A 24671-nucleotide genomic window follows, 5' to 3' on the forward strand; every position below is an offset into this window, starting at 1 on the left:
AGTTGTTGGTGTTGATTACATAAAGTATTCATCCGACCGCGATTGAGTAGATAAGGTGTCGTGGAGGAAGCAGTTGACTTTGAATTCTTCTCAACTAAGCAACAATGGTAAGGACGGAAGACCTTCATTTACCTACATTTATAATCAAAGAGTCACTATAAAAACGATTTATTGGAACAAAAATACCCCCAACAGAGGTTTCTGGCAAAATGGCGTCGACCGAGGCGTGGACGATTGATTTACAGACATGCCTTTCAGGGACGTCCCTATGGCATTAAAAACTTAATTTGACACTGAATCGTAAAACACTTTTTGGAAATGTTATGTTACAGCAGAAAATGCATTCTATTCGCTCATTTTATTTTATTTTATGATTGCACATATTCATCTCATCACATTACATGAAATGATAATTTCATTTTTCAATGTTGCATTTTAGTCATTATTATGAACCTTTCCTCAAAGTATGGCAAATACGGGGTTTAGTGCCACCGAAATGACTCTAGCGCAAAAGAATTATATCCAAAGTAGAAATTGGCTACTTTTCGGCATTTACAAGGAGGTGTTCCCCCAAGGGCTACAGCCCTGGGCAAATAATACACCAATAATTAATGCATTTCAAGGCCTGAGAAAAAATCAGGTGGAGTGTCATCTTCCTGTGCACATTAGCCAAGATTTATTGCAAAGTTCCTTTACTGCAGAGTGCCAGACTGTAAAGTTTTTTTCTGTGCAGGAAACACCAGAACACTAATTTTGAAATTTGCGGATAACAAACGTTTTCCGTGCACGAACCAGACTGGAAACTTTGTTTTTTGCGCGGGCAAGTTTACGCGTCTGACTGTGCGACTGCACGACCACTTTTAAGAAATTTGTATTGTTATTGATGTGTAATGTTTTCAAATTGGGACTTTGTGATGCCAAAATGATGTAAACGAGGTTTGGATAAACAAGGTTCAGATAATTCAGGATGGACTGCTTATATATTGCCTAGCATATAGTTTTCAATCTTTGTTCTGACGTTTTATGCTCTGAAGAAAAGCTTTAGCATGACTCGCAATGTTTGCTTTTTCAAAGCCATTTTTGAATATGATAACGATGGCACCTTTTGGTGCACCAAAGAATTTGTCAAGATTGGCCTTAATCTGCAAGTTGAATGGAAAAATCAGTTTGTATGCCATATGATTAGTAAAAATGCAATTTGACATGACTCGCAGGTCTGAAATGACTAGGATTTTAAATATATTTACATGATGTATCTTGCAAATACATATTTACCTGGGCTGTTGCAGCCCAGGCGTTTGTGTGAAAAGCCTGCAGCTTTAAGGTTACAGTAAACATTTTCTGGATGAAAACATCAATTTTTCGATTTGTTCACATTCAAGTAGCTGAACATACAAGACACATAATGATACCAAATTTGAAACTAACAGAAATTTTGAAAATTGGAAAGATCCCATGTAAACAAGGTTTCCATAATTTCTTTATCAAAACTTTTAGTTGAGGTCTAAATATCGCTTGACCTGTTAAGCAGATTATCGCTGCTTTGCAGTTGTCTCATTAACAATACCGCATGGCACATCCATGTATTCCATTTAGGGCTGTGTTTTTTTTAAACAGGCTTATTGATCTTAAAGCTTCAAGTGACTTGACCCGGATTACACTATGGTTTATGAGTGTACCTTGCAAGTGTGGTCAGTAAAATCCCGTTTTCTACGGACTTACAATTCCTCTACATACAGGTACAAAAAAGCTATTTTGTGCCCAAGCAACCAATTGAATGGCTAAATAAATTGTGTCTTTGCTCTGGTCCGTCTCTTATAGCCGAATACAGCTATGAGAGAAAAGAAAAAATACTTGCTAATTTTTGACAGGGTATAGTTTCAAGGGAGGAGGAATTTGAAAAATCTGAGACATGCTTTGGTAGCTAAGGACCTGCACTTGCTGCTGATATAAGTCAGATTTTGTTACCGCAAACACGAGGTTACAAATAGCTTTTGAACGTGGTACACTCATTTAAGCAATGAATTTGCCTGGAAAGTATCATTTTACAGTATTTGCCAATTATTTTCATATTGTTGGAATCACCATGTTCTTGTGCATTGAATGATGTATAGTTTAATCTGATTCCCTTAATAGTTTTGCTTTTAGGGAGAGAAAACCAAATATCATGTCAGAAAGGTTAACTGTAACCTTAACCTGCTATTTTGGAAAATGATTTGTTCCTGCACAAGCATAAGCAGCAGAATCTATTTTGTTTTTTTAAGGAAACTACAGAGGAATGTGCACCGGGTGAAAATGAAAAACTGTCAAAATATTGGAATGCCGTCAAAGAATGCCCATCAGATTTTACAAGTTGGACATGTTTATTGCAGATAATCGATCAAGAGGTAGTTGACTTACTTTTTGCAAAAATCTCATTTTTGCTCAACTTAAACCTTAGATAGCGAAAGAGTAATTTAAAAGTTGCCTGATGATCGCATTAAGCCCAAATCTTGAAGTAATAACTGAGAACCATCCTGTTCTATAGACCAAAAGCTTAGATTGATATCTAGAATGAATCATGACAAATATCTTTTTTACAAATCTAGTTTTTCAATTTAAAGCAGACACGTCATGAGTAGAAACTTAGTTTTATAATGTGCTGCTGAACAAATGTGTTGGCTGTTGTTCCATTTTAACCTGGACTATAATCTAGCAAAAAGTCCTTTAAGGCTTAATGCATATCTTCTTACAATACATTTCTTGTATGAAAAACAAAGCAAGGACTTGTTTAAAATGGGCGTTCTACAACATAAAAATGCCTTAATGAATGGTTGTGAAAATAGCTTCCCTTTCTTATGCTGTTTGTATGGTAGAGGCAAATATCCTTTCAACCATGTAAACAACTAAATAGAGTTCTTAAGATCCTGGCAATGAGTGAGGCTATATTTTGAAAATGATTTTGTAACATTTCTGACTACAGTTTCTTAGTTTTTGAGTTCCTCAATGGCTCTTTATTCAAATAAATTCAAGATAAATGTCAACATTGCAAATAGAATGCCTGAAAAAGGCTAAAGGTAAAACAAAATATTTTTCATCAGCCACTTGATTCACTTCATTTGTAGAGAAGTACTCATCTTGCCTTGTTATGTCACATTTCTGGTGGGCAAAGCATGTTTTTTGCAAAGGCAGTCATTTTCTGAGGCAAATGAATTTACCAGGGCCATGTTGAGGGCAAGGATGATAAATGGTGTTAATTTAAAATGTCTCAAATATTGTAATTACTTTTTGTTCTTTTTGTCATAGAATATACTTGAAAAAGGACGGGAAATATATGCAGAGTTCTTCAAGTGGTACCCATATTGTTATGGTTATTGGAAAAAATATGCTGATCTTGAAAAGAAAAATGGAAATCTGGAATTGACAGAGAAGGTTAGTTTATAAAGCAATCCTAACTTTAAATGATTCATTTAAAGGAGAACTGACACGCAAAAATAAGTTTGGCTAAAACGGTAGTTCGTGACAAGCAAATTCCTGGATCGAAAAAATTTTTTGAATCACAGTTACCGTTTTTGAAATACAGGCGTTTTAAGTTGAGAAACGACAATTGTTCTGACAACTTGAAACTCGAGGCGAAAATCGTCATGAGTGGGCGATCATCTTTGACGTCACAAGTGACATGTTCTCAGCACGTATTGTGTTTCTCTATAGAAACCTTTAACAAAATGCTGCGGACAAATGTTTATTTTGTGCATGTGAAAGGAGCCAATTTTGCATTTTTGACACATAATTGACTTTTTCAATGGTTTGGGACGCTGAATTGGAGTTTTATTACACTGATTTCGAAACAAATGGAGAGTTTCAGCCGTCTGAATTTTGGATGCCAACCAGCGCTGCGGCTTGGGCAGACAGTCGTCCCATGGCTCAACATTGACGATGTTATGAACAAAAACAGACTGGAAGTACAAACTGATATGGAATTTCTATTAAAAACAATGCTATTGCTACAATCTAAATGAGATCAGGTATCGTAAAACTAGAATTTCATTTCAGATTGAGGCGTCTTTGTCCAGACTGCTTTGTCTGTATGGCCTAAAAAAATTTGCTGAAATGCCTATGATGCCCTAAACGGAACTGCAAGTTATTAATTGTTAATGTAACATTCTATGATTGTTTTTCAATGTTTTAAACGCGTTAACTGTATAGTGATATTGAATAGTAAAGGCGGGTTAAAAGTCGACTTGTGCGGATTATATGCCATTTTCACCGGGCGTGAAGGGTTTCGGGAACTGATAAGTTACCTGGCAGTCGAAAGATCTGGATTTACGAAATAGGCTCTTAGCTCTTAGTCAAAGAACTTGATTTCTTAGTCGAAGAATGCAGTTTAGCTGTCATAGGAATATCAACTGGCGCATTATCCTCTTTTGCAAGCAATTTTGACTTGGGTGGGGGATGGTCTTTTTGCAAGACTAGGTTATTCCCTAGTATCTCAACCTCTGTTAAAATACAATAATCAAGCTCAGTGAAATTATTATTTAGTCACACTCACAGCTCCCATCAACCAAAGTTTTTTCTTGAATTCATATTTCTGCACCCAAAGCAGGTTGCAGGATCGCTTTTACTGCTGTCTCCACTAGATTTCGTTTGTCTTTTGGCTATTGCTTCAACCACCCCCCCCACCCCCCCCCCATGTTGCGATTTTATTTGTAATTGTAAAAATAAAAACTTTGAAGAAACGGTATCAGTTTTCAAACAAAATCGACTCCTTTTTCACAAGCTTAGAGGTTCTTTCAATGTTTCAAAGCATGCTAGTGCGAAGATATCATCGCATGCAAATAAACTTGTGGATATTAGCGTCTTAGTAGACATGTAGCTAGGATTTTCTAGCTTCTATATACTTATAAATGAAATGCCTGACAATTTTTTGTCTTTTTTGACTATTCTCAATAAAACACGAAACTTCATTTGTACTTTCACCGTTGCGGTGAAAGCCTTTACAACGGCATTGTTAACATGTCACTTGTGACGTCAACCGAGAATTTTAACAACTCCTGGCGATAATCTTGTTTCCGCTTCGGGAAATTCCCGAGTCCTGGCTGTGACGTATTTGACGGATAAAAGTGCAAATATCAGAAAAACGGTGAATCTAAGAAGAAAACTTTTTCCAGATTTGAAGTCAGCGACAAATTTTGCATCGAAAAAGCCAAAGTTATTTTTGTGTGTCAGTTCTCCTTTAAAATGAATGCTTTTCATTTAAAATGAATGCTTTGTATAATGAATACTTTTCACTCTTTAAGAGCAATTAAACAGTTTTAAATCATAGCAAATTGATAACTTTGAACTTATATGAAAACTTTTCATTTGGAAACAGATAATCAATTTTATTTATTTACATTTAGGTATATAGTGCTGGAGTTAAGGCCATACCACTCAGCATAGATTTGTGGATTCATTATTTGAATTTTGTGTCACAGTATGTTAAGGAGGAACCCAATGGTGCAGAAAAAATTAGAGCGTAAGTATATATTTTCAGTTATGTATTGCTTATTTTATGTTCTTGAATTGTAGCTTGTGTGTTGTCAGGAGTAGACTGCTACGAAAAATGCAGTATATTTGCAATAGATGTGTTGTTCTCAGTCATTTTGATGTCTGCCAGTGCTAGGAAAAGTTCCTCATACTTTCATATTATGCTTGTTGCGGACTATGATATTTATGACATGAGAGAGAACACATGGTTTTATTACTAAGTTATTGTTGATCTCAAGAGGAAAATTGAATTAGATTTTTCCAAGCAGGCTAATGCAACCTATTTCAATTCAAATTTGCAGTTAGAAAGAGTAATTGTAATTCAATATAAAGTTATTTTCTGACTACAGTTTCTGGCCAACCACCCAAGGGGCATAGCAATCTCAGGCAGTTCTTTTCCACAATACTTTGCCTTAGTCCAAGTAGCTTCATCATTCCACTTTTTCTACCAATTTTAATTTAATAATGGCCTGAGCTTGTGCAAATATCTACATGTTGAAAAATACACAACCACTCATTGATAACACTTCTTCCTACTTTTGTTGGTTTTTTGAGGCTGTGAAACGTCAAAATATAATTGGATTTTATAGGCTGATAAAATTTAATTGAAATACAGCTTGGTAAAATAATTGATCTGTCACATGAGATCACATCTGGAAATCAGCATAATAAGACAATGTTGATCTGAACTTAATAATAATAATAACTTAATAATAAGTCTTGCTGTACTGCAATGGATAAACATGATTTGATGATGAATCTAGGTGCTGTTCTATTTAAAAGGATTTCTATCCTTTGCATAAAAGTATTTTATAACTAAGCATGCTTTCTGTAGCAAGCCTACAAACATCTTGTCTTTAATTTTTTTGTTTTTTTTAACTATATTTTGAATTATTTTAAACTTGTTTTTATATATCCTTGATGACATATTTGTTGTCAAAAAAATTTCTTTTACTGTTTCTGTTTTTTTATCATATGCAGTTAAGTTTGTACTGTTCCAGAAACTGGCATTTAATAGTTCTAGAAACTCAAATTTGCTAAAAGTACAGTCTAAGACCCATCAAGCTCAAATTTTATATGGTACAATCATTAATGACCTGTGCGCATTTTACTGTACTTATTGGTTGGTTGCATTTTAGAAGAACCAGCAGGGCATTCTTTTCAAATCTCTTTGAATTTTGTGGAATACTTTTCCCCATACCAAAAGTTTTATGGACAAGGCACCAATTAGGCCCTGAATGAACGATTTGAAAAAGGTCTTGTCTCAAAACCATTTTTGTTACTTAGAGACTATCACTACCCACCTGAGACCTTGAAAACAAAAGCCGTTGATGATCAGATATAACTGACTAAACAAAAAGATTGAGAACTGTGCTTATGATGGATTATGATAGTAGTTATGGGAACTTTGGATTTTGGAAACACAAGTATCTCCTTTGTGTATCTTGTATCGATTTTCTATCAGATTGCTTTTTGCCAATTCAAGTGAAATCTCTGTATCAAGAAAAACATTTTTATTGACTGATATTTCAAATAAAGTAGCAGAAATATGTTTTTAGCCTGTTAAGGTGTTATTATGCAACATTGGTACATGCTTTATTCAGGCATCGGTTATCTACTTTGTGGAACAACTTCAAGACAGTTTTGATTTTGATTGGATTGTGCAAAGTTTTTATTTACAATTAGCTTTGACCAGTTCAATACCTTTGTGTTAACAGCAAGGAGCCAAAAATCCTTGATTGGAACTAAACTTTTGGCACAAAGTCAAACGTAAAAACGAGATTAACACCTTCAAGTAAAAAATATGTATTAACCAAGCCACCCATAGTCTAATAAAGATACTATGTATTGATACAGGTAGAGAGTCAATTTACACACCTTAAATTTGTTCCCAAAAACAAAATTCATTCGTAATTCCAACATAATTATACTAAATATTAGTTTTTAAGGAATGTTCTTGATAAAGAATGTTGACTATTTCAGGAAAGTTAATGCCATCACAGAATTTTGCTGAGTATGTATTGGACTTGTGAGCAAGTTGTGTGATTATGATCGATTCGCCCAAGCGAGGCATTCGTTTCAAACTCGAAAGAAATTGACTCGTTTCATCGCTTTGTCTCAGTGTGACTATTTGATTCTTCTCTGGTTTTATTTTTCCCAACCATGCAACCACGTGATCAGATGGCAGACAGACAGATGTTCACATGGTCACATGATGCCATTCCAGCACATTAACAATTGGTATAATTGTGCTGACGTCAACTGAGTTTCAAAACGAATTTTAAGGAATTGGTACAGTGAAGGTATTTGAATTTAAGAGAATAAAAGATAAATCGTTTTGGAGCATTTTAAATTCAAGTAGCGCATGAAACCTCACACGGTTCATCTTGTATCACCAATTTGGTTTTGTCTCGTTTCAGTCTTTTTGAAAAAGCCATTGAAACAGCAGGTTTGGAATTCCGCTCTGACAAACTCTGGGATGCCTATATTGACTGGGAGAAGTCTCAGGGAAATTTGGAAAATGTCTTGACTTTATACGACCGACTGTTATCGACACCTACACAGCAATATATCAAGAACTTCACCAAGTACGTTTTTTATCCGATATCTTAAAAGAACATTCCATTTTCATTAATTAATTTTTTTTATTACTATGTACAACATGATTTAAAGATAGTAAAAATTGATTTGAAAAAATAGCATTTCAAAGTAATGTCCGACTAGAAATTTAGTAAAATTGCATAAAGTTATTCCTGGCCATTGTTTTGAAGAAGGTGATGTTTTCTTTTCATTGCCACAACTTGATTTTTAACCTTGATTATTAAATAGGGAAATCGAAAATTCGAGTTATAAGGCCGCAAAGTTATTAGCCTTCGACTGGTTACTGACTTTGAAGTTGAGGCATTTTTTATGGTATGTGTGCTTTGATTATTATCAAATAACCTTTTTGTGTAAGGTTTAAAGACTGGATCAACAGTATCGAGCCAAGTGAAGTTCTAAGTACTGAGGATTATGTGAAATTAGTTGGTGAAGTTGAGTCGATTCCACCCGGCGTTACACAAACAGATAAAGTCGATGCAGACATGATACAGACTACTGCCCCACCAGGTAAAGCCTTCTCTTTTTCTCTACATATTTTTATATATAGTATAATTTTTCCTCTTTTTCGTACTAGCTTGTATTTTGCAAGTTAATGAAGCAAAATAAAAAATCAATTTATTCAATGACGTAAAAGTTTCCAGTTTTGGTTTTTCTAGCACCACATAATGTCACGTTTTACCTTGACTCGCAGATTTTTGATTTACTACTCTGTATTTGCAACAGACTACAAAATACAAATTACTATTGAGATTCTCATTCTTGGTTGGTCACATGTATTTATAATACATTTTTTCAGGGGAAGAAGCTACGAACCCCCCAGGAGATAGTACCGACCACAATAATTTAGACGGTTCTAACGGTAATCCAAATCCAGACGATTCAAGTCAAGAAATTCCCGAAGGAACTTCAGATGGAACTTCCAAGGAGGTAAGCTTACCAATCTTAATATTCCGTCTCAATCATGATGACATTTGGGAAGTATGGTCACATGATGTCCACTTTAAGGAGGCAAGGGGACAAGAGGGCCATTTAATTGGGGCCGAGGCTATAAAGTGACCAGTATGAATTTCAAGCAAATTGCCCTACTTCAGTTTGAACTATGTTCGCATTTTTGCAAAGAAATGAAAAAAATTAAGGTACCAGTCTGTGTTCTTAGTTCCAAAAAGTGACATAGATCTTTATGGACGATTCCATCGTGCCTGAGCTGATAACCCTGAGCTGATAGCCTTTTCAGAATTTCCCCTGCATATATCATCACAATACAAAAAATTTTTTTTATCCATGTACCCATTTCTTGCAGAAAGAAGAAACCGCCGAATTAAAAGCAGTACGAGAAAAGATCATAGCGATACGAGACGAGGTTTACAAGCAAACTGAAGAAGAGATTAAAAAAAGATGGCACTTTGAAGATGGTATTAAAAGACCTTATTTTCATGTCAAGCCCTTAGAAAGAATCCAGTTAAGGAACTGGCGAGATTATTTGGAATTTGAGATCAAAGAGGGTGATCAGAAAAGGATTTGCATACTCTTTGAAAGATGTCTTATTGCCTGTGCCCTCTACGAGGAATTTTGGCAAAAGGTATTTCGAATTTCTAATGGAAGCACAAATCTTTTTCTTTTGTTAACATGGTTTATTTCCGCACTGATGTTTGAATATTCGCATAGTTTGTTCATTCACTTCAACCTAGAAGTAAGAAACAATGGGGCCAGGAAATCAGAAGGGGAAATTATCTGGCAATTAATTTTGATACAGCCAAGATCATGAGATTTAAAATGACTGAGATTCAACAGAGAATTATGAAAACGTATTTTGGCAGAAACGTATTGAATTTGAAAAAGACTTGAACGAAAACTCTATTTTTTCAATATTCCAAATACGTAACCGATCATGTTCCCCGACAGGGGCCACCATTGCTCGTACGTACGTGCATAGTTATAAATCCTTTAAACGGGAGATTTATTGTAATGAAAAGCATATAATTATTGTTCAATGCAATTCACCAACGGGTCTTAACACATGTATACACATACATACTTTGTTACTTCAACTAAATTTTAAATGCAGCATTGCTACTTAGACTTCTGTCACAATTTGAATCTCCCCACGTATGTCATGAGCAATTCAGAACAACTTGTATTTGATTATATCTAAACGATTGCCTTGCAAACCATTTTCGTGAGCTAACTTTTCCTCTTTTCTGTCTGGCAGTATGTGAACTACCTCGAAAGTATGGCTGATGATCACTCTGTCACCCAAATACACGATGTATATGAGCGTGCGTGCACGATACACCTAACCAAGAAGCCAGATATTATCCTGAGCTGGGCTGCATTCGAAGAAAGCCAGCAAAATATCGGTTTGGCACGAGAGATTTTGGAGTCCTTGGAAAATGCTATGCCAGGCCTAATTATGGTGACGCTTCGACGCGTTGGGTTAGAAAGAAGAATCGGAAGTACAGAAAAGGCAATAGAGATTTTGAGAAAAGTAATGGAGGAGACTGATTCAGTGGACGAGAAATCATTTCTTGCTATCAAGTGTGCGAAGTATTATAACAAGGTGAATATAATGCCTCCTTAGTTTGCCTCACGCACAAATGCGTTTTTAGTTGCACTTTTTTTCTTTTTCTTGTACTTTTAAAAGGGTTCTAGCGGCTCTAACCCTTTTATTGTAGCACCAAATATAAGATAATGTTGTTAATTTTTTTATTTTTAGCACTTTTTGACAAATATTATCATATTCTTGTATGTTTTATTTACTGTTGTATTTCTTTTTAGCTTCTTCACGACAAGGACTCGGCAAGGAAGCTTTTACACGAAGCAGTCGAAAATGACAAGGTAAGGAAATAGCTGCGTTCTGCATACTTAGCTAACTCACCCCTTGCAAAGAATGACAATACAGAGGTACAGTAGCCGCCATAAGAAGGGGACAAAGGTCCACAGCTCCACCCCCATTTGTTTCTAGGTGACCATTTTAAAACAGCCACTTATGTTGCCTTTAACTGTACGTATACAACTTGTGTAGATCTTTAGGAATGTAATATTGCCAGATTCTTGGAGTTATGAGCATTTAAAAAATGTAATCTGCCTGCCCGGCTTCAAAAGCTATTATTTTACCAGGTGATGTGATAATGCGCTCTTTGGTTTTAGGCAAACAAAAAACTGTATCTGAATTTGCTTGACCTTGAAACTGATACTAACGAAATCGCTGAAGATCGCCTGCAAGAGCTGTGTGATTTGGTTGAAGGTAGAACTGAACTGTCAATGGAATTCAAGCAGGGGTTTCTGCAAAGACGGTTGGAGATACTGGAAGATTTTGGGACGAGTATTGACAGCATCGTAAAAGCCTACGATACGTATCAAAAACAGTTCAAAATTAAGCCAGGTGCAATTGTACCCAAAAAGCGAACAAATGGTAGCAGGTAAATTTTGTTATTGTTTGTAAAAATGTGGAAGATTTATGATAAAGAGTGATTATATAATGTTGTGCAGAAAAACCAATCTAGATCAATTGATTTCGCGCTTCGAAAGAGTTTGATAAATGAAGCATTTCCAATAGCAATTTTTGCACGGTAAAGTCGAATCAGTTTTTGCATAATTGAAAATAACTTTGGCAACGCTTGACAGCTCTTTGCAAAGTGTGAAGCTTCAGATGAAGCTAAGAGGTATCAAGTCTGTAATGCATTTTGGTAGTGTGGATAAAAAATCTAAGTTGAATTTGCTAACAGGGTTCTTCACTTGTATACGTGGGAATGATATGATAGGTCGGTGTATATCAAGGAATTTCCTGGGTTGGTTTTTGATATTCTGTATACCGTATTGATTCTCGAAGATGAGCCATTTATCGTGTATTTTGTTACTTATACTCATATCGAATATACCAGTCTTTGTTATTCCAGCAACGAGGCCACGATACCCAAGGTATCTAAAACTGACGAATCCCAGACAAGTGCCTCCGCAGCTACTAATAACGTTTACGCTAACCATGGATACGCCCCGCAAGATCATACTGCGGTGATGTCACCCGCAAACTCCTACGCCTATCCAGCAATGCCTAATCAGTGGAACGCCTACGCAGCTGCCCAGACCGTACGTGTTTTTACTGACCTGATTAATTGCCTTGTAACCAGGCATACAAGGATATCGTATTTGTTTAGAGTGTTTGTATTTGGTGAAGCTTGAAATTGAAGAGTTTGATTCAATCAGACTCGGGCCACTTGTCCCGAAAAATGGGGTTTCAAAGAAGTGTAACGTTGGTTGCTGATACCAAGATAGAGATCTAGCTAGTTTAGTCAATATGTCTTTTTCAAGTCACGACCATTTCCTATCTTCAGGCAAAGAAAAGTGGCATTTTAGATGCATTAATAGATCATTCATGCATATAATTTCATTTGTCAAAATTAAATTGCAATAAGTAATAGGTTCCGTACCAAGAAATGAAATGCAAGAAGTGATATTTAGAAAATCAGTTTTTTAGCGTATAATGTTAACAAATAAGTCCATCTTGGCTCATTTAGTTTGCCTCGAAGATGCATTTATGCTCATAGCTCTATACATAAGACGCTTCACTGTTTGTGCTTTCTTTTAACTCGGATTTACGTCGGGCGAATTTAGTAATCAATGTTTTGATACCGAAAACCAGTCTGTTGTTAAGTGCAACCAGTTTTTTCGTGGCAAAATTAGAGGAGCTTTCTAGTGAAATGCCTTTTTCAACCGAACATTGTGATAGTTTGGCCCTATTTGAACTTTTCCTTTACTTTAACCAAATAATCTCATGCAAAAGCCTTTCTAACGACGGCATTCACTGTGTAGGCTGGCAGTTATTATGGTTGGTACAATCCGTATGGCACTTATCCTTCACAACCTGCACAGTGATGAGGATAGATGCAACCACGACCGATGCAAGCGTTGTCGAGGCCTGGGGCAGTGTGGAGTGGATCAGTAATGAAGGAACTACCTCAGAATTCATCTCTTCAGCTTTAATAGCTAGTGGTGCAGAATGGCCAGACTGTCTCTTCAGTACCAACACCTCTCGTTAACCTCTTATCAGAACTCTCGTTGTACCCTTATAGTTTTATAGTCTGATGCCGAATCTGCAGCTTTGGGTAACGTCTGTGTCTCATCAATGATAGTTTTGCTATAAGATGTTTTGAATAGATTTATTAGAATCGACCAAGTCATTATGTTGCGCCAAAACTCTCTCTACTCAGCAATATTAGCACATTTATTTTATGGTATTCATGTGAATTCACATTAGTTCCGGAGAGTTCACCAATCAGAATTTTTATTGTTAAACGATGAAACAATAATTATATTCAGAAACTGTAAGCTTGCTGGGATTATGTTTCCCTTGAACTCTGGCTGTAGACCTCATAAAGAAACACATTTTTTGTAATGGATGCAATAATATAGACTATTTCAGCCATTATAGCGTATTTGGAATAAAGTAAAAGCCCTTTTTGAATAAAGATAAACGAGTCCAGAAAGTATCAAGGTTCAACAGAACGATGCAGTAGTTTTGAGAAAGGCCATTTTGTAACTAACAAACCATATATGATTGTACTTCAATTCTATTTCTAATTCAATTCTAAAGAAATTCGTGTACAAAGATACAAGGAAAGTTTTGAGGAAGGCGAGTAGGGCAAAGTTTCATGCGTAGGAGGGTCGATGTATTCTGTGAACTGTGAAAACGAATATACTTAATAAAACCTCGTATGCAGAAGCATCTGACACAATTTTGAGCCGTTTTCAAATTTATCGAAAACCATCTTCAATATCCAAAGGGTAAAAGTTTTACGGTTTTCAAAACCTACTCAAAGGAAGTATTAATTGAAGAGAGATTTCAGAGAAATGTTAACAATTTCAAAGCATATTATCATCATATTTTCACAATAAGTTTTATTATCATACACACGATGAAAAACAGAATAATACAATCTTAAAAAAGCTGGAAATAAAGCTTTAGTATGCAATAGAGGCAGTGCCATAAAGAGACAGGGCTGGTACAAGAATTAAGCTAAAATCATTTATTTACCCCGGTTTGTGAACTAATAAAGCCGTGTGTCTGAAAACTAAACGAAACAAGAAGTGAAAAGCAAATGAAAACCGAAAATTAAGAGCTTTTATTAAAAGAGGACCTTTATAGGGAGTCTAAAACCTTCGCACTCAGAAAAACGAGCCTAGGTAAACCCGACGGATACTGCAATAAAAATTATGCACCTAGTAATTAAATAACTAAAAAAAAAATCAATCTCACACGCGACAAAGGGGTGGATATGTCTTCATACGTTACCCAGAGGTTGATTTTCAAACTCTATCTAACATATGTTTATCGAAGGGTCAATAATACTATGAGTGAAAGTATTTCAAAAAAAATTCAACTCAGCTAAAATATGTACTGGCACAAAATGTATACAAAAAGAATTTACCAAAAAAGTGCTAGAGAACAATATTCTCGTTGACTGATTAAGAGGTTTCATGGATTTCTGACATTAATGATCACTCTTTCTAGACACAAAATAATAATAAATATGTAAATTTTACGGTAAACTGTATTGTTAATTAAATTGACCTCACCAAAATTGAACAAAACTCAGAAATGATCCCTTGATAAAATGGTAGAATGATCTAAATGACTACATGAACGAGTGGTGAAGAAATGACGTCAGAAAAATCTATTTTGAGTTTTTTAATTTGTACGATATAACTTGAAGACCGCATAGAATGGTCCTACATTGCGAAAAGGTTCGTAAAATATCAAAAATCACTGAGGTATTGCCATTTGACATAGCCTTAACGTCTTTCATAGGTCATATCTCAGTCTATTTGTGATAGAATTAACTGATCTTGCAAATCTTGAGGTATCCTATAGTGCTTTTTCAGATCATATAGTCTAAATGTAACAATTCAAAAAACAGATGTTGATGACGTCATCACGCAACTACTGCCGTTATCATTTTTTTGTATGGTGCATTTTTTTAGATAAAAATCAAACACTCAATCAAACTTATAATTCTCCCAAACCTCTTCAAACATTTCACGACAACTAATCTTAGCCCCTAACTTTGAACAAAGTAGAAAAGCTCCCGAAAGTTTGCGATGAAGTGAATAACTCTCCTCCGGAGGGGGTGTTAGTCGATGCTTCAGCATCACAGGTACCAACTGTTGGATCTTTTTTACCGTATCTTGCTTTTCAAAATCAAACGGCTCGTAGTTCTGAAATGGCTCGCCCACTGTCATTACAGCATCCACATGAGCGTCCACCATAAGCTGGAAAACAAACTCCACGTTATTGTTTTTGCTGCAAAGAACTCAATTGCAAAAGAAAAAATCGCCTATTACTATACCAGATACTGCTCATTTAGCAGTAACCGATAATTCCTTTGGAAACACGAGATAATGACCGGTGGCTGACACTTGAGCGTGGACTCTGTTGACACCCCCTTCGTTCAAAAGGAGGAGAAGGAAGCCCTTATTTTTGGATGATAGAAAAAGGGCTATGACTGTTTTAACGACCAACGCCAAATATCACCGGCCTCAGGGTCAAGGGACTGCTGATGAGATTTATGCTCTCAATCAGTTGAGAATTAAGAGTTATCAGGGTGGATGGGACTATAATGGATGTTCGAACCACATGGACAGGTCAGATCAAAAGGTACAAAGAAGGATGAGAAGAATGAGCAGACGAGGTGGAGGAGAGAGGAGGAGAGAGGAGGAGAGAGGAGGAGAGAGGAGGAGAGAGGAGGAGAGAGGAGGAGAGAGGAGGAGAGAGGAGGAGAGAGGAGGAGAGAGGAGGAGAGAGGAGGAGAGAGGAGGAGAGAGGAGGAGAGAGGAGGAGAGAGGAGGAGAGAGGAGGAGAGAGGAGGAGAGAGGAGGAGAGAGGAGGAGAGAGGAGGAGAGAGGAGGAGAGAGGAGGAGAGAGGAGGAGAGAGGAGGAGAGAGGAGGAGAGAGGAGGAGAGAGGAGGAGAGAGGAGGAGAGAGGAGGAGAGAGGAGGAGAGAGGAGGAGAGAGGAGGAGAGAGGAGGAGAGAGGAGGAGAGAGGAGGAGAGAGGAGGAGAGAGGAGGAGAAAAAGGGGAGGGAGAGAAAGAGAGTAGAAATTATTTAACAAATCAGTATGAGTCTAACAAAGAATGCATATTTAAAATATCATTATTAAAGCGGTAAGCAATCAATATTAGGGTATCAAACTACCTGAGTTTCATATCCAGTGAGAAATCCGAGGGTTATTGAGTTTTCATGTATTGTTTTCCGATCATTTTGGGAGGCGCCGTGTATGACCTACGAAAACGAAAAATTAGTAAAATTTTCAGCAAAATCATATTCTCTTTTTAACAATCCCCTTTGTTCAAGCCAACCAATCTTTGTACCTTCTTAAAAAAATTGAATAATCAACCACAAAATTTTGTTAATACGAATAAAATTGCATTCAAGTCTTGATTCTTTACTTGTTAGCGAATAGATTTATTGTTGATTTACTGTGGTGGCCAAAGATTACTAACTGGGAAGGATTGCTGATAAAAATAAAGAAAATTTATTTGGTACGGAATACAATGTGATGTGAAATGAATCCTGTTTGGTAGAACTGTGCGATCAAATTCTAACATCAGAGCTTTGATAAAGCAATCAGCAAATAACTTTCCTCTCGCAGACAGTTTGAAAGAATAAATAAAAATAATTTCAAGTATTTCGTTACCTTTATGTAACTGTCAACAAATCCTTTAGGGTAATCTCGGCTAGCACCAAAATCTAACAGTGTTATCTGCACAAAAATCAAAATATATACTCATTATCTGAAAATATGGCATGGTATCTAAAATAATTCAAAACAGTGCATTTCTTTTATCAATCAGAAACGTAAAGAAAATTGATCGAGCAAATTGTATAGGAGAAAACGTTCCTGCTACAACTCACACTCAAAATGTTTCAAACCTAAAATCCTTGTCAACGATAAAAACAGCTGCGTAGGGTCGATTTACAAACCTGATCAGTTTCTTGGTTATAAAAGAAGTTTGACCAATTTGGATCCGTCTGCATGAATCGGAATTCAAACAACTCGCGCAAAACTAGGCGGAGCAGATACAAACTGACCTAAAACAAGAGCAAACATAAATAAATTCATTTTACTTGCTTTTGCAATGCACTAAAAACAATTACCATTGAAGTTAAGTTAGCCATGAATGGTGGCCTGAAAAAATTTAATCTTAGATGTCATAAACATCTAAACCACAGGATCAAACAAACTTAGAAGATTGTTTTTAAAACTAAGAATACAATTTTAAACGTTCTCGTGTTGAGGTTTGCAACACTGAATTTTCAAATAAATGCAAAGTCATGAGGCAGATTATGAGAAATGCATTTGCGTTGGGCTGTGGTGTATAAAACTTGAAATATGTTAATAAACATGTTTCATATTATTTTTTTAATGAAAGTGATAAAAATGCCCAATTTTGCTATTGGTATAGTTTATTTTTACTTTTCGGGCCTGTGATTAGTCCAAATGTCACATGATTTAGCATAAGCTCTCAACCAATCAAGATGGAGCCCAATGCTCATATTGGCTTGATATTAAATAACATATTCGAGCGCCTGTAAAATTAAAGGCTGGGTATTTGAAACAAAAAGATCGAATTTAACTAGTTATGCTTAATTTTCTGTCATATGTAACTGTTTATATTGTGGACTGAGTGGCGAATACCCTTGGATGAATCGCAGTTTTAGCAAGAAATATACGTCAAGCTTTAATAATGTGTTGATTTTAATATTAATGTCATCTAACTGTGTTGATTTTCGTTGATAAACAACTATCACGATTATTGAAAATTATGCAGTTTCACTACAAGAAACAGTTATGAAGAATTAATATCCGTAGCTGCTGACAAAACTAGATATTATAACGTATTTTGGCCCATCAATATAAACAAAATAAATCAACAATACCCTTACCCTGTTTCTCGTTTCTTGATCCATATCGCGGACTTTATCAAGAGGTATTCCGTGAATCAGTTCCGTGGCAAGAATACGCTTTGTTGTTAACTCCGGAATCACTTCCGGAACATAATATACCGGATCGTCAGCAAGGAGCTCACTGTAAAGAGAAGTATTGTATGCGGAATGCAGCATTTGCTTTAGAGAGAAGGTACATAACGAAATTATAGTTCCCACCGAGAGAGTGTACATTGCAGCGGACGTACAAAGGGTAATTATTTATTGTTAAAGTTAGACCATATAACTCTATGTTAGTCGAATAATTTACGTGTAATCAAGTAAATAAGAGAGTCCTCTGAAGCTAAATCTACCGGTGCTTTATATCAGAAAAATCTACTCGGAAAACGGAGAGGTGGATATTTCAGACAGGTTTCTTTACCACTGAGAGAATCATCATCAATGGGCGCAAGATCATTACTGGATTAAGGATTACAATCTGGAGGGACACAGCGTTGGGCAAGGGTTCAATGTATCCGATGACTGGGACTATACTCTGACTTCACCGAAATAAATGTTGAAGAAAATAGCAGAGAAAAAGATGTGAACAGCTGGATTTGAAAAATGTTGATTTACGACTGGAGGCAATCCAAACAAACACTGACCAAAAACAACCTTAAATCAACTAAAAACAATCCAATTCCATGAAAAACAAACAGTTTTTTAAAACGAAAATAAAAAACTGGAAGATATTCTGTTTATTCAAATTCATCAACATACTTTCGTTTTAAAACCATGTCTCGCTAAAATGGGTTGTGTTCACCAATGTGTTGCTACTTCTTAACGTCCTGATACATTCAATTGCAAGAGACTTACAATCTGACATATATAGCAACATATAAATAAATGCCATTAAAGCTATCAATTATTAGTTGGCAGTAACAGTGTAAAATTTTTTTTGTTTTTCTGAGCCAAACAAAACTTTCCATGTAAAACTTTTCCATGTAAGTGCCAATGTTGCAAATACCTGAATCGTTTTGAGCAGGCTGCTTCTCTTTCATAATCACATTCCCAAGATAACTCCTTCCGCAGCACACCAACTGTTTGGTCCATGAAAAGACCTAAGAAAATTCACTACAAGGCATTAATGAACTATTCATACACGATATGGGAAAAAAGCAGCAACACATTTTGCAACAATGACACACGAGGGCTTTATTTATTATTTAAGCTTTGAAAAACAAATTTTGTACGAGACTTGAGTCAAAAGTCATGCATTCCTGCTCTAGAAGAGATTTTTGCTGGATTAATAAACACCAAAGTCCTTTAAATAAAGAGACTTTACAACTTATCTTTTAGTTTCCTAAACTAGGTTTGGAAAATACAGGTACAAGGACCGCAAAAGCAGGAGGGCTGAGGGGGCTATAGCTCCCCCAATAATTTCCAAAATACTGAAACTATACAAAAAGTCACCCTGCTTTTGATTTTTAGCATGTTTAGCCCCCCCCAAATGTTTTAGCCTCCTCAGTCTGTAATGTGCTCTGTGGTCCTTGAGGTATGAAAATTAAGCAATTTGATCAAGTTAAATGTGAGCTGTTTAAATATCAACAATGCTGAAAACAAGATTACCATCAGGTAATAGTCTGCTCATTTGAAGTACTGTCATCAGTCCATCGATATCACTGTCAATACTAGTAGCGACTCCAGGATACTATAAAAGTCAAAGAGATAATTTGTGTAACGGAATTAAAACAAAAAACAGTTAAATTATGGTAGGAAATGACTTGTTGTGATACAAGTTAATTTGCCTTAGCATTCAAAATGTCTTCTAGATCATAAGAAATGTAAGCACTCAGATCCAAGTCTTTGTGTCTTATGGCAAATGTTTTGTATTTCTTGAGTCTGCTTATAAGCTTATAAATATCTCTTCTCTTTTACAGGTAGTAAGAAATGCTAACCTTTTAACAAAAAATGTGTCTACAGACATTTCAGTGTCAAAATAGACTATTATATTAAATAGCGGTAGATTCAGCATATCCATTATCATATGGCGTAACTAGTGATATTGCCAAGCAAAAGAAAACAAATATAGACAATGCTAAGTATACTAACCTGCACTTTTAGGGCAATTGGTTGGCCATCAAGGGTGACAGCTTTATGTACTTGTCCTATCGATGCAGCTGCAAATGGTTTCATTTCAAACTCTTTCATTTTTGTCTGCCAATTATTTCCAAACTCTTCTTTTAACACTTTCTACAAAACATTTCAAGCATCATCTTTAAAATGCAACTGGGCAATATCCATGAGACGTTTTCTGAGAAACCTAAATTCAAAATTTAGCTGATGAAATTAGATGCTTTATTAAGATGATAAATTATGCAGATGTTAAATTTATCTGATGAATCACTGCACAATTTGATAATGCCCACTTGTCATCAGACTTAAAAGCCTTTTTTACTTTCATTTGATGATAATCTTATTTTCGTGTTCATTTTAATTACCAGCACACATCATTAATAAAGGGCTCAAATGTGTACCAAAATTAACAATCAGAAAAGAACAAAAAGTTTTTGGTATGTTTTATTTTACCCAGGCAAGCAAAAATATGGCTAGACGCTACAACCAGGAGTGTGCCAAAGGGCGTGGGGGTTTGACACCCCTATCATTGTGAAAGGGTAGGCTCTGGTAAAGCCCTGTATGCCAGGGCAAAATATTTGTCTGTGGGGGGGGGGGGGCTATTAAAGGGAATCAAAAAGCCTCAAAACCATGCAAAAGGCAGCAAAAGCCCCAATCTGCAATGAAATGAAGCATAAAGACACAGCCCTGATGGCAAAACTTGCATTAATCTAAACTTTTCATTGTATAATTTCTTGGAAACTCATCCAGATCCTAAAAGCTGTGGACTGCTGCATTCACACTGAAAAAGCAAGATACATCTTATGTTGAAACCGCAAAATGCAAGGCAAATCCGAAACTTTTAAAGTAGTTTCTGTTAAAAATTACCTCAATTTGCCAAGCTGGCATAAAATCGGCACTTGCCCTTACACGATCAAATATCTTCTGCCATTCTGGTGGCATCATAGAGTTATCTATAGGTAACAGAAGCAAAAGAAAAATATTATTTCTGATATGTACAAATATGTACATCTCAATTTTGAGAAAAAAACTAACATTGACACAAGGTAGTTAGCTATTATTTCCTGGAGAAAATTCTTACCTTGAAGACTGAGCATTTGGCCAAACTTTAAAGCTGCACCCCTTACTTTGCACAAAGTATTTACAATTCTCTCTGCATTGGCTTCAGTTAAAAATGATGTTTCTCCATAAATTGTGTCCTTGCCATTTCCTTCAATAGATAATACAAAGATAATTAAGTTGAAAATATGTAAAACAAAAAAATATGGGACATTCTGATGCTTTGATAAACTCTTTCATTGTATTTACTGAGCTTATTTGCTGAACATGGAATGCCCAATCACTATGATTTTGATTTGTTAACAAAATTTAATTAGAAGTCTGAGCCTTTGGTCTAGGCCAAGAAAGTGAGGCCTCATTCAAAGGTGCACACATCCCATTTGTCTTGGTGGATTGTGATGGAATCAGAACTTTCAAAATACCAGAGGTACTCAAAATTGTCCTGCAAAGGTTTAAGATACCTCTATTCATAACTTGTGTCGACAAGATAGTAGTTCTTGTGTCAATTCTGCTAAAACGTCACTACATGTAACTTTATAATAAACTCTGTGATTCTTTATCCTTTTTCTTATTCAATGGTCCGTCTTACATTCAAAGAACTTTCACTAAATTGGTTTGTTGCCACAAAGAGTATCATTTGTGACACTCCCTTTAATATTATATGATGCCTTCAGTAAAATTATAAAAGCATGGTATAGGTAACCAATTTTATGATAATTATGTTTTTCTGCCCTTAAAAGAAAGCCTTGAATGCCTCTTTAAATAGAGCACCACTGGAAATTGTCTATTTGGAAAATATCAGAACATTTATATTCTGTGAGCAAATGATTGTTTGCTTTGGGCAGCCATTAAAAATACTTGCTGTTTATCATATTCTCTCCAACAAGCATGTGGTATATGAAAAAACCACGACTAAATTCTTTCTTCAGTAAAATATTTATGAGCATTTTAAGAACAATTTATTATGAGAAAGTTGATTTTGTTTTTGGGTATCAAGGTATTCGCATATATCATTTTTGGCTAAAGAATGAGCTGGACAACTGCCTAACTGTGATTAATGATGTCTACATAGTCAGTGATATAAACAGTTTTTATGGACCTTAGAATAATCTTGGCACAGTTCTAAGTTAACAAATTACCTTCCTTCGTCATGCCAAACTGTCTTCTTACTGACTCTGCCAACGCTCCAATCCCAAGACCAACAGTCAAGCCTACAAAATATAAAACAAGTTAAAAACTTAAAATTAAAAACTGGAAAAAGAAAGTATTCTGCTGGTTGACTATTTATAAACACAGAAACTATGTGTAAGAACTAGCAAAAATGTTAAATATGTAGCAAAAAGGTGTTGACCTCCAATTTGAACTCAAGCACTACTGAAATTAATATCAACATAATTGCATGAATGGGTTGTGACACAAAAGTGTCTTTGCTGAAGACTTTTCCAGCAAAATCCTGAAATATACTTGAACTTACAGAACAAGTATTTAAATGCATACATTTAGTTGAAAAAATATAAGCATTTAATTAAATTACCTCCATAATTCAATATTCTAGTTACTTTTGATGATGGAACAGCTCTTTCTCTTGCATGCTCATGAAGCTGTCAACAAGACAATAAAACAAATTTTATATGTTTAAAATACAAGATGGAGCCTTTAATTGTAGTTGATACTAATAAACACTAATACTCAATACTAAATACTTAATACTAATACTAATACTAATATTAATACAAATACTAACAATTGCAACAGCCTCTTGACTAGGTTCAGATCGGCTCTTGTTTGCTTACATGGAGGAAATTTTTGAAAAAGGTGACATGACACGTCAAAAAAGACAATTAGAAATTCCTCCTTCTCATCGTGCCCATCGGGTGATTTTCAAATAATATAAATAAACTAGAATATAGAAACACAAGAAAGACCTGACTGTTAAGAACACAACTTTGGGGGAATCCACAAGTGTCACAGGTTGATGCTTTCAGAGGAACAAATGAGAGAAGGTAAGATAAGACTGACACTTTTTGGCAATATATTTGGGTAAAAAACCACAGTCACATAAAAACTTAGCCTATCAGGCTAACACCAAATGCTTATGGAGATTATAATGGAGATTGCAAGAAAAATTTCAAGTCATCCTACTCCCTCCCTTTGAGCCGGTCTGGATCTCATGGCAGTTTTTGACGAGATCTTGGAAGTGCACAAGCTATTAGCCGGGAGTGCAAGAGTGCATTTGTGATAAATGTGCACGTTGGATCCAATACTTTTAGGTCTGAAACTCAGGCTAATAAAACAATGAACATATTCTGACACATAGATTAAAAAGTCAGAAAAATTTTCTGCTCACTTTGCTTGCAAGGGGTTCATTTTTCAGTTTTGCCACAGATACCCTGTTTACACTGTTCCTTCCAAGTTTGGAACCATGACAAAACTGTTTTGGTTCCCCATTCCATTTTCACTAGCACTATGAAACCGAGATGATTTTGCTCTGCCATCCAGCACAGTTTTGACCCTGTTATGGAAGCAAACGAAATTTGTACTGTCGTGGTTCCATTTTCAAAAAGGACAGTGTAAACAGGGTCTGAAACTTTTTGGCAACCCTGATCTCAAGGGGATAACTCAATTTAGAATGACACACTTTTTCCAATCCAAGTTGGGAACAAATTTAGAAAGTCATTTTGCCATATTTGAAAAAACTTTTTTGATTGAGCCACACCCAAACTGCGCCCATATTTGGGTGTGCAAGAGTACACTCGTAATTTCACAAAAAAGTCTCGGGAGTGCGGCTGCCATGGAATCCATACTGGCCTTCGAGTTCCTAGACTTTATATCTAAATATCACCTCAAACATGAAAGCTAACTACACTCTTAGCTGGATTTTAATGTGAAGAGCAACACGGACCTCCTTCTTAGCTGTCAAAAGAATATAGAAATCCTTAATTTTTTTTACAATAACGCAACTATATAGCATTCTGATCTTACAACCACTAGTGCGACGATTCATCAGAGTATTATGCAATGTAATCGACCCGTCTTCTTACCTTTTGGTTGGTATCGGTTGCGACTGGTTTCAGCTTCTTTCTTATTAGTTTTCCTTTTTTTGGTTTCTTTTCGAGCGAATCTCGCCCAGAAGCATTTTCTCGCTGTGGCACTTTTCCAGAATATTGAACATTGCTGGTCGAACAATAAAACGCCTTCTTTGAAAAGCGGCCTAACGATGAGCAGGGGCCTGACCCTGCACCAATGCACGAGCCATTTTGAAAAGCAAATTTTTCGCCGGCGGCAATTGCCAATGGAAATGTGCTGGTGCACAAAAAATTGGCCTTTTTTGTGAGACTTCTTGACATTTCTACAGCTCTATCAGTACTGTCTTAATTCACTGCATGTCTTCTTAGCCTGATTGTGTAACAAAAATTGACAGAAACGTGACTCAAGCCATTTTTGAACAGT

General features: G+C 35.8%; 2 protein-coding genes across 2 annotated transcripts; one reads left to right on the forward strand and one right to left on the reverse strand.

Moving 5' to 3' along the window:
• The first annotated feature begins 3 nt into the window (after window positions 1-3).
• LOC135688636 (pre-mRNA-processing factor 39) lies at window positions 4-13275 on the forward strand. Its single transcript, XM_065205569.2, has 13 exons — window positions 4-107; window positions 2265-2387; window positions 3286-3411; window positions 5379-5494; window positions 7926-8093; window positions 8462-8613; window positions 8903-9033; window positions 9407-9685; window positions 10316-10663; window positions 10882-10941; window positions 11254-11525; window positions 12003-12192; window positions 12916-13275. Exons 1-13 carry the CDS (start codon window positions 105-107, stop codon window positions 12976-12978), a joined length of 2031 nt encoding a protein of 676 aa, XP_065061641.2. The 5' UTR covers window positions 4-104; the 3' UTR covers window positions 12979-13275.
• Window positions 13276-13963: 688 nt separating this feature from the next.
• On the reverse strand, window positions 13964-24670 carry LOC135688657 (atypical kinase COQ8B, mitochondrial). Its single transcript, XM_065205586.2, has 13 exons — window positions 24263-24670; window positions 22756-22822; window positions 22361-22432; window positions 21244-21372; window positions 21030-21115; window positions 20139-20279; window positions 19656-19737; window positions 19054-19147; window positions 18048-18189; window positions 17085-17192; window positions 16798-16863; window positions 16296-16382; window positions 13964-15372 (listed from the first exon to the last, which is right to left on the reverse strand). Exons 1-13 carry the CDS (start codon window positions 24566-24568, stop codon window positions 15100-15102), a joined length of 1653 nt encoding a protein of 550 aa, XP_065061658.2. The 5' UTR covers window positions 24569-24670; the 3' UTR covers window positions 13964-15099.
• Between the last annotated feature and the right edge of the window lies 1 nt (window position 24671).

This window comes from Rhopilema esculentum, chromosome 10, assembly GCF_057945365.1.
Source record: "Rhopilema esculentum isolate cy_ngs chromosome 10, ASM5794536v1, whole genome shotgun sequence".
In the NCBI taxonomy this organism is placed as follows: domain Eukaryota; kingdom Metazoa; phylum Cnidaria; class Scyphozoa; order Rhizostomeae; family Rhizostomatidae; genus Rhopilema; species Rhopilema esculentum.

Coding starts and splice junctions, on each gene's coding strand:
- LOC135688657 (XM_065205586.2), bottom strand. CDS start 24,568: ATGTCAAGAAGTCTCACAAAAAAGGCCAATTTTTTGTGCACCAGCACA. Junction 18,190..19,053: donor GCCTGCTCAAAACGATTCAG/GTATTTGCAACA, acceptor TTCTCTTTACAG/TGAGCTCCTTGCTGACGATC. Junction 15,373..16,295: donor TCACTGGATATGAAACTCAG/GTAGTTTGATAC, acceptor TTTGTTTTCCAG/CTTATGGTGGACGCTCATGT.
- LOC135688636 (XM_065205569.2), top strand. Junction 5,495..7,925: donor GGTGCAGAAAAAATTAGAGC/GTAAGTATATAT, acceptor GTCTCGTTTCAG/TCTTTTTGAAAAAGCCATTG. Junction 12,193..12,915: donor CCTACGCAGCTGCCCAGACC/GTACGTGTTTTT, acceptor TTCACTGTGTAG/GCTGGCAGTTATTATGGTTG.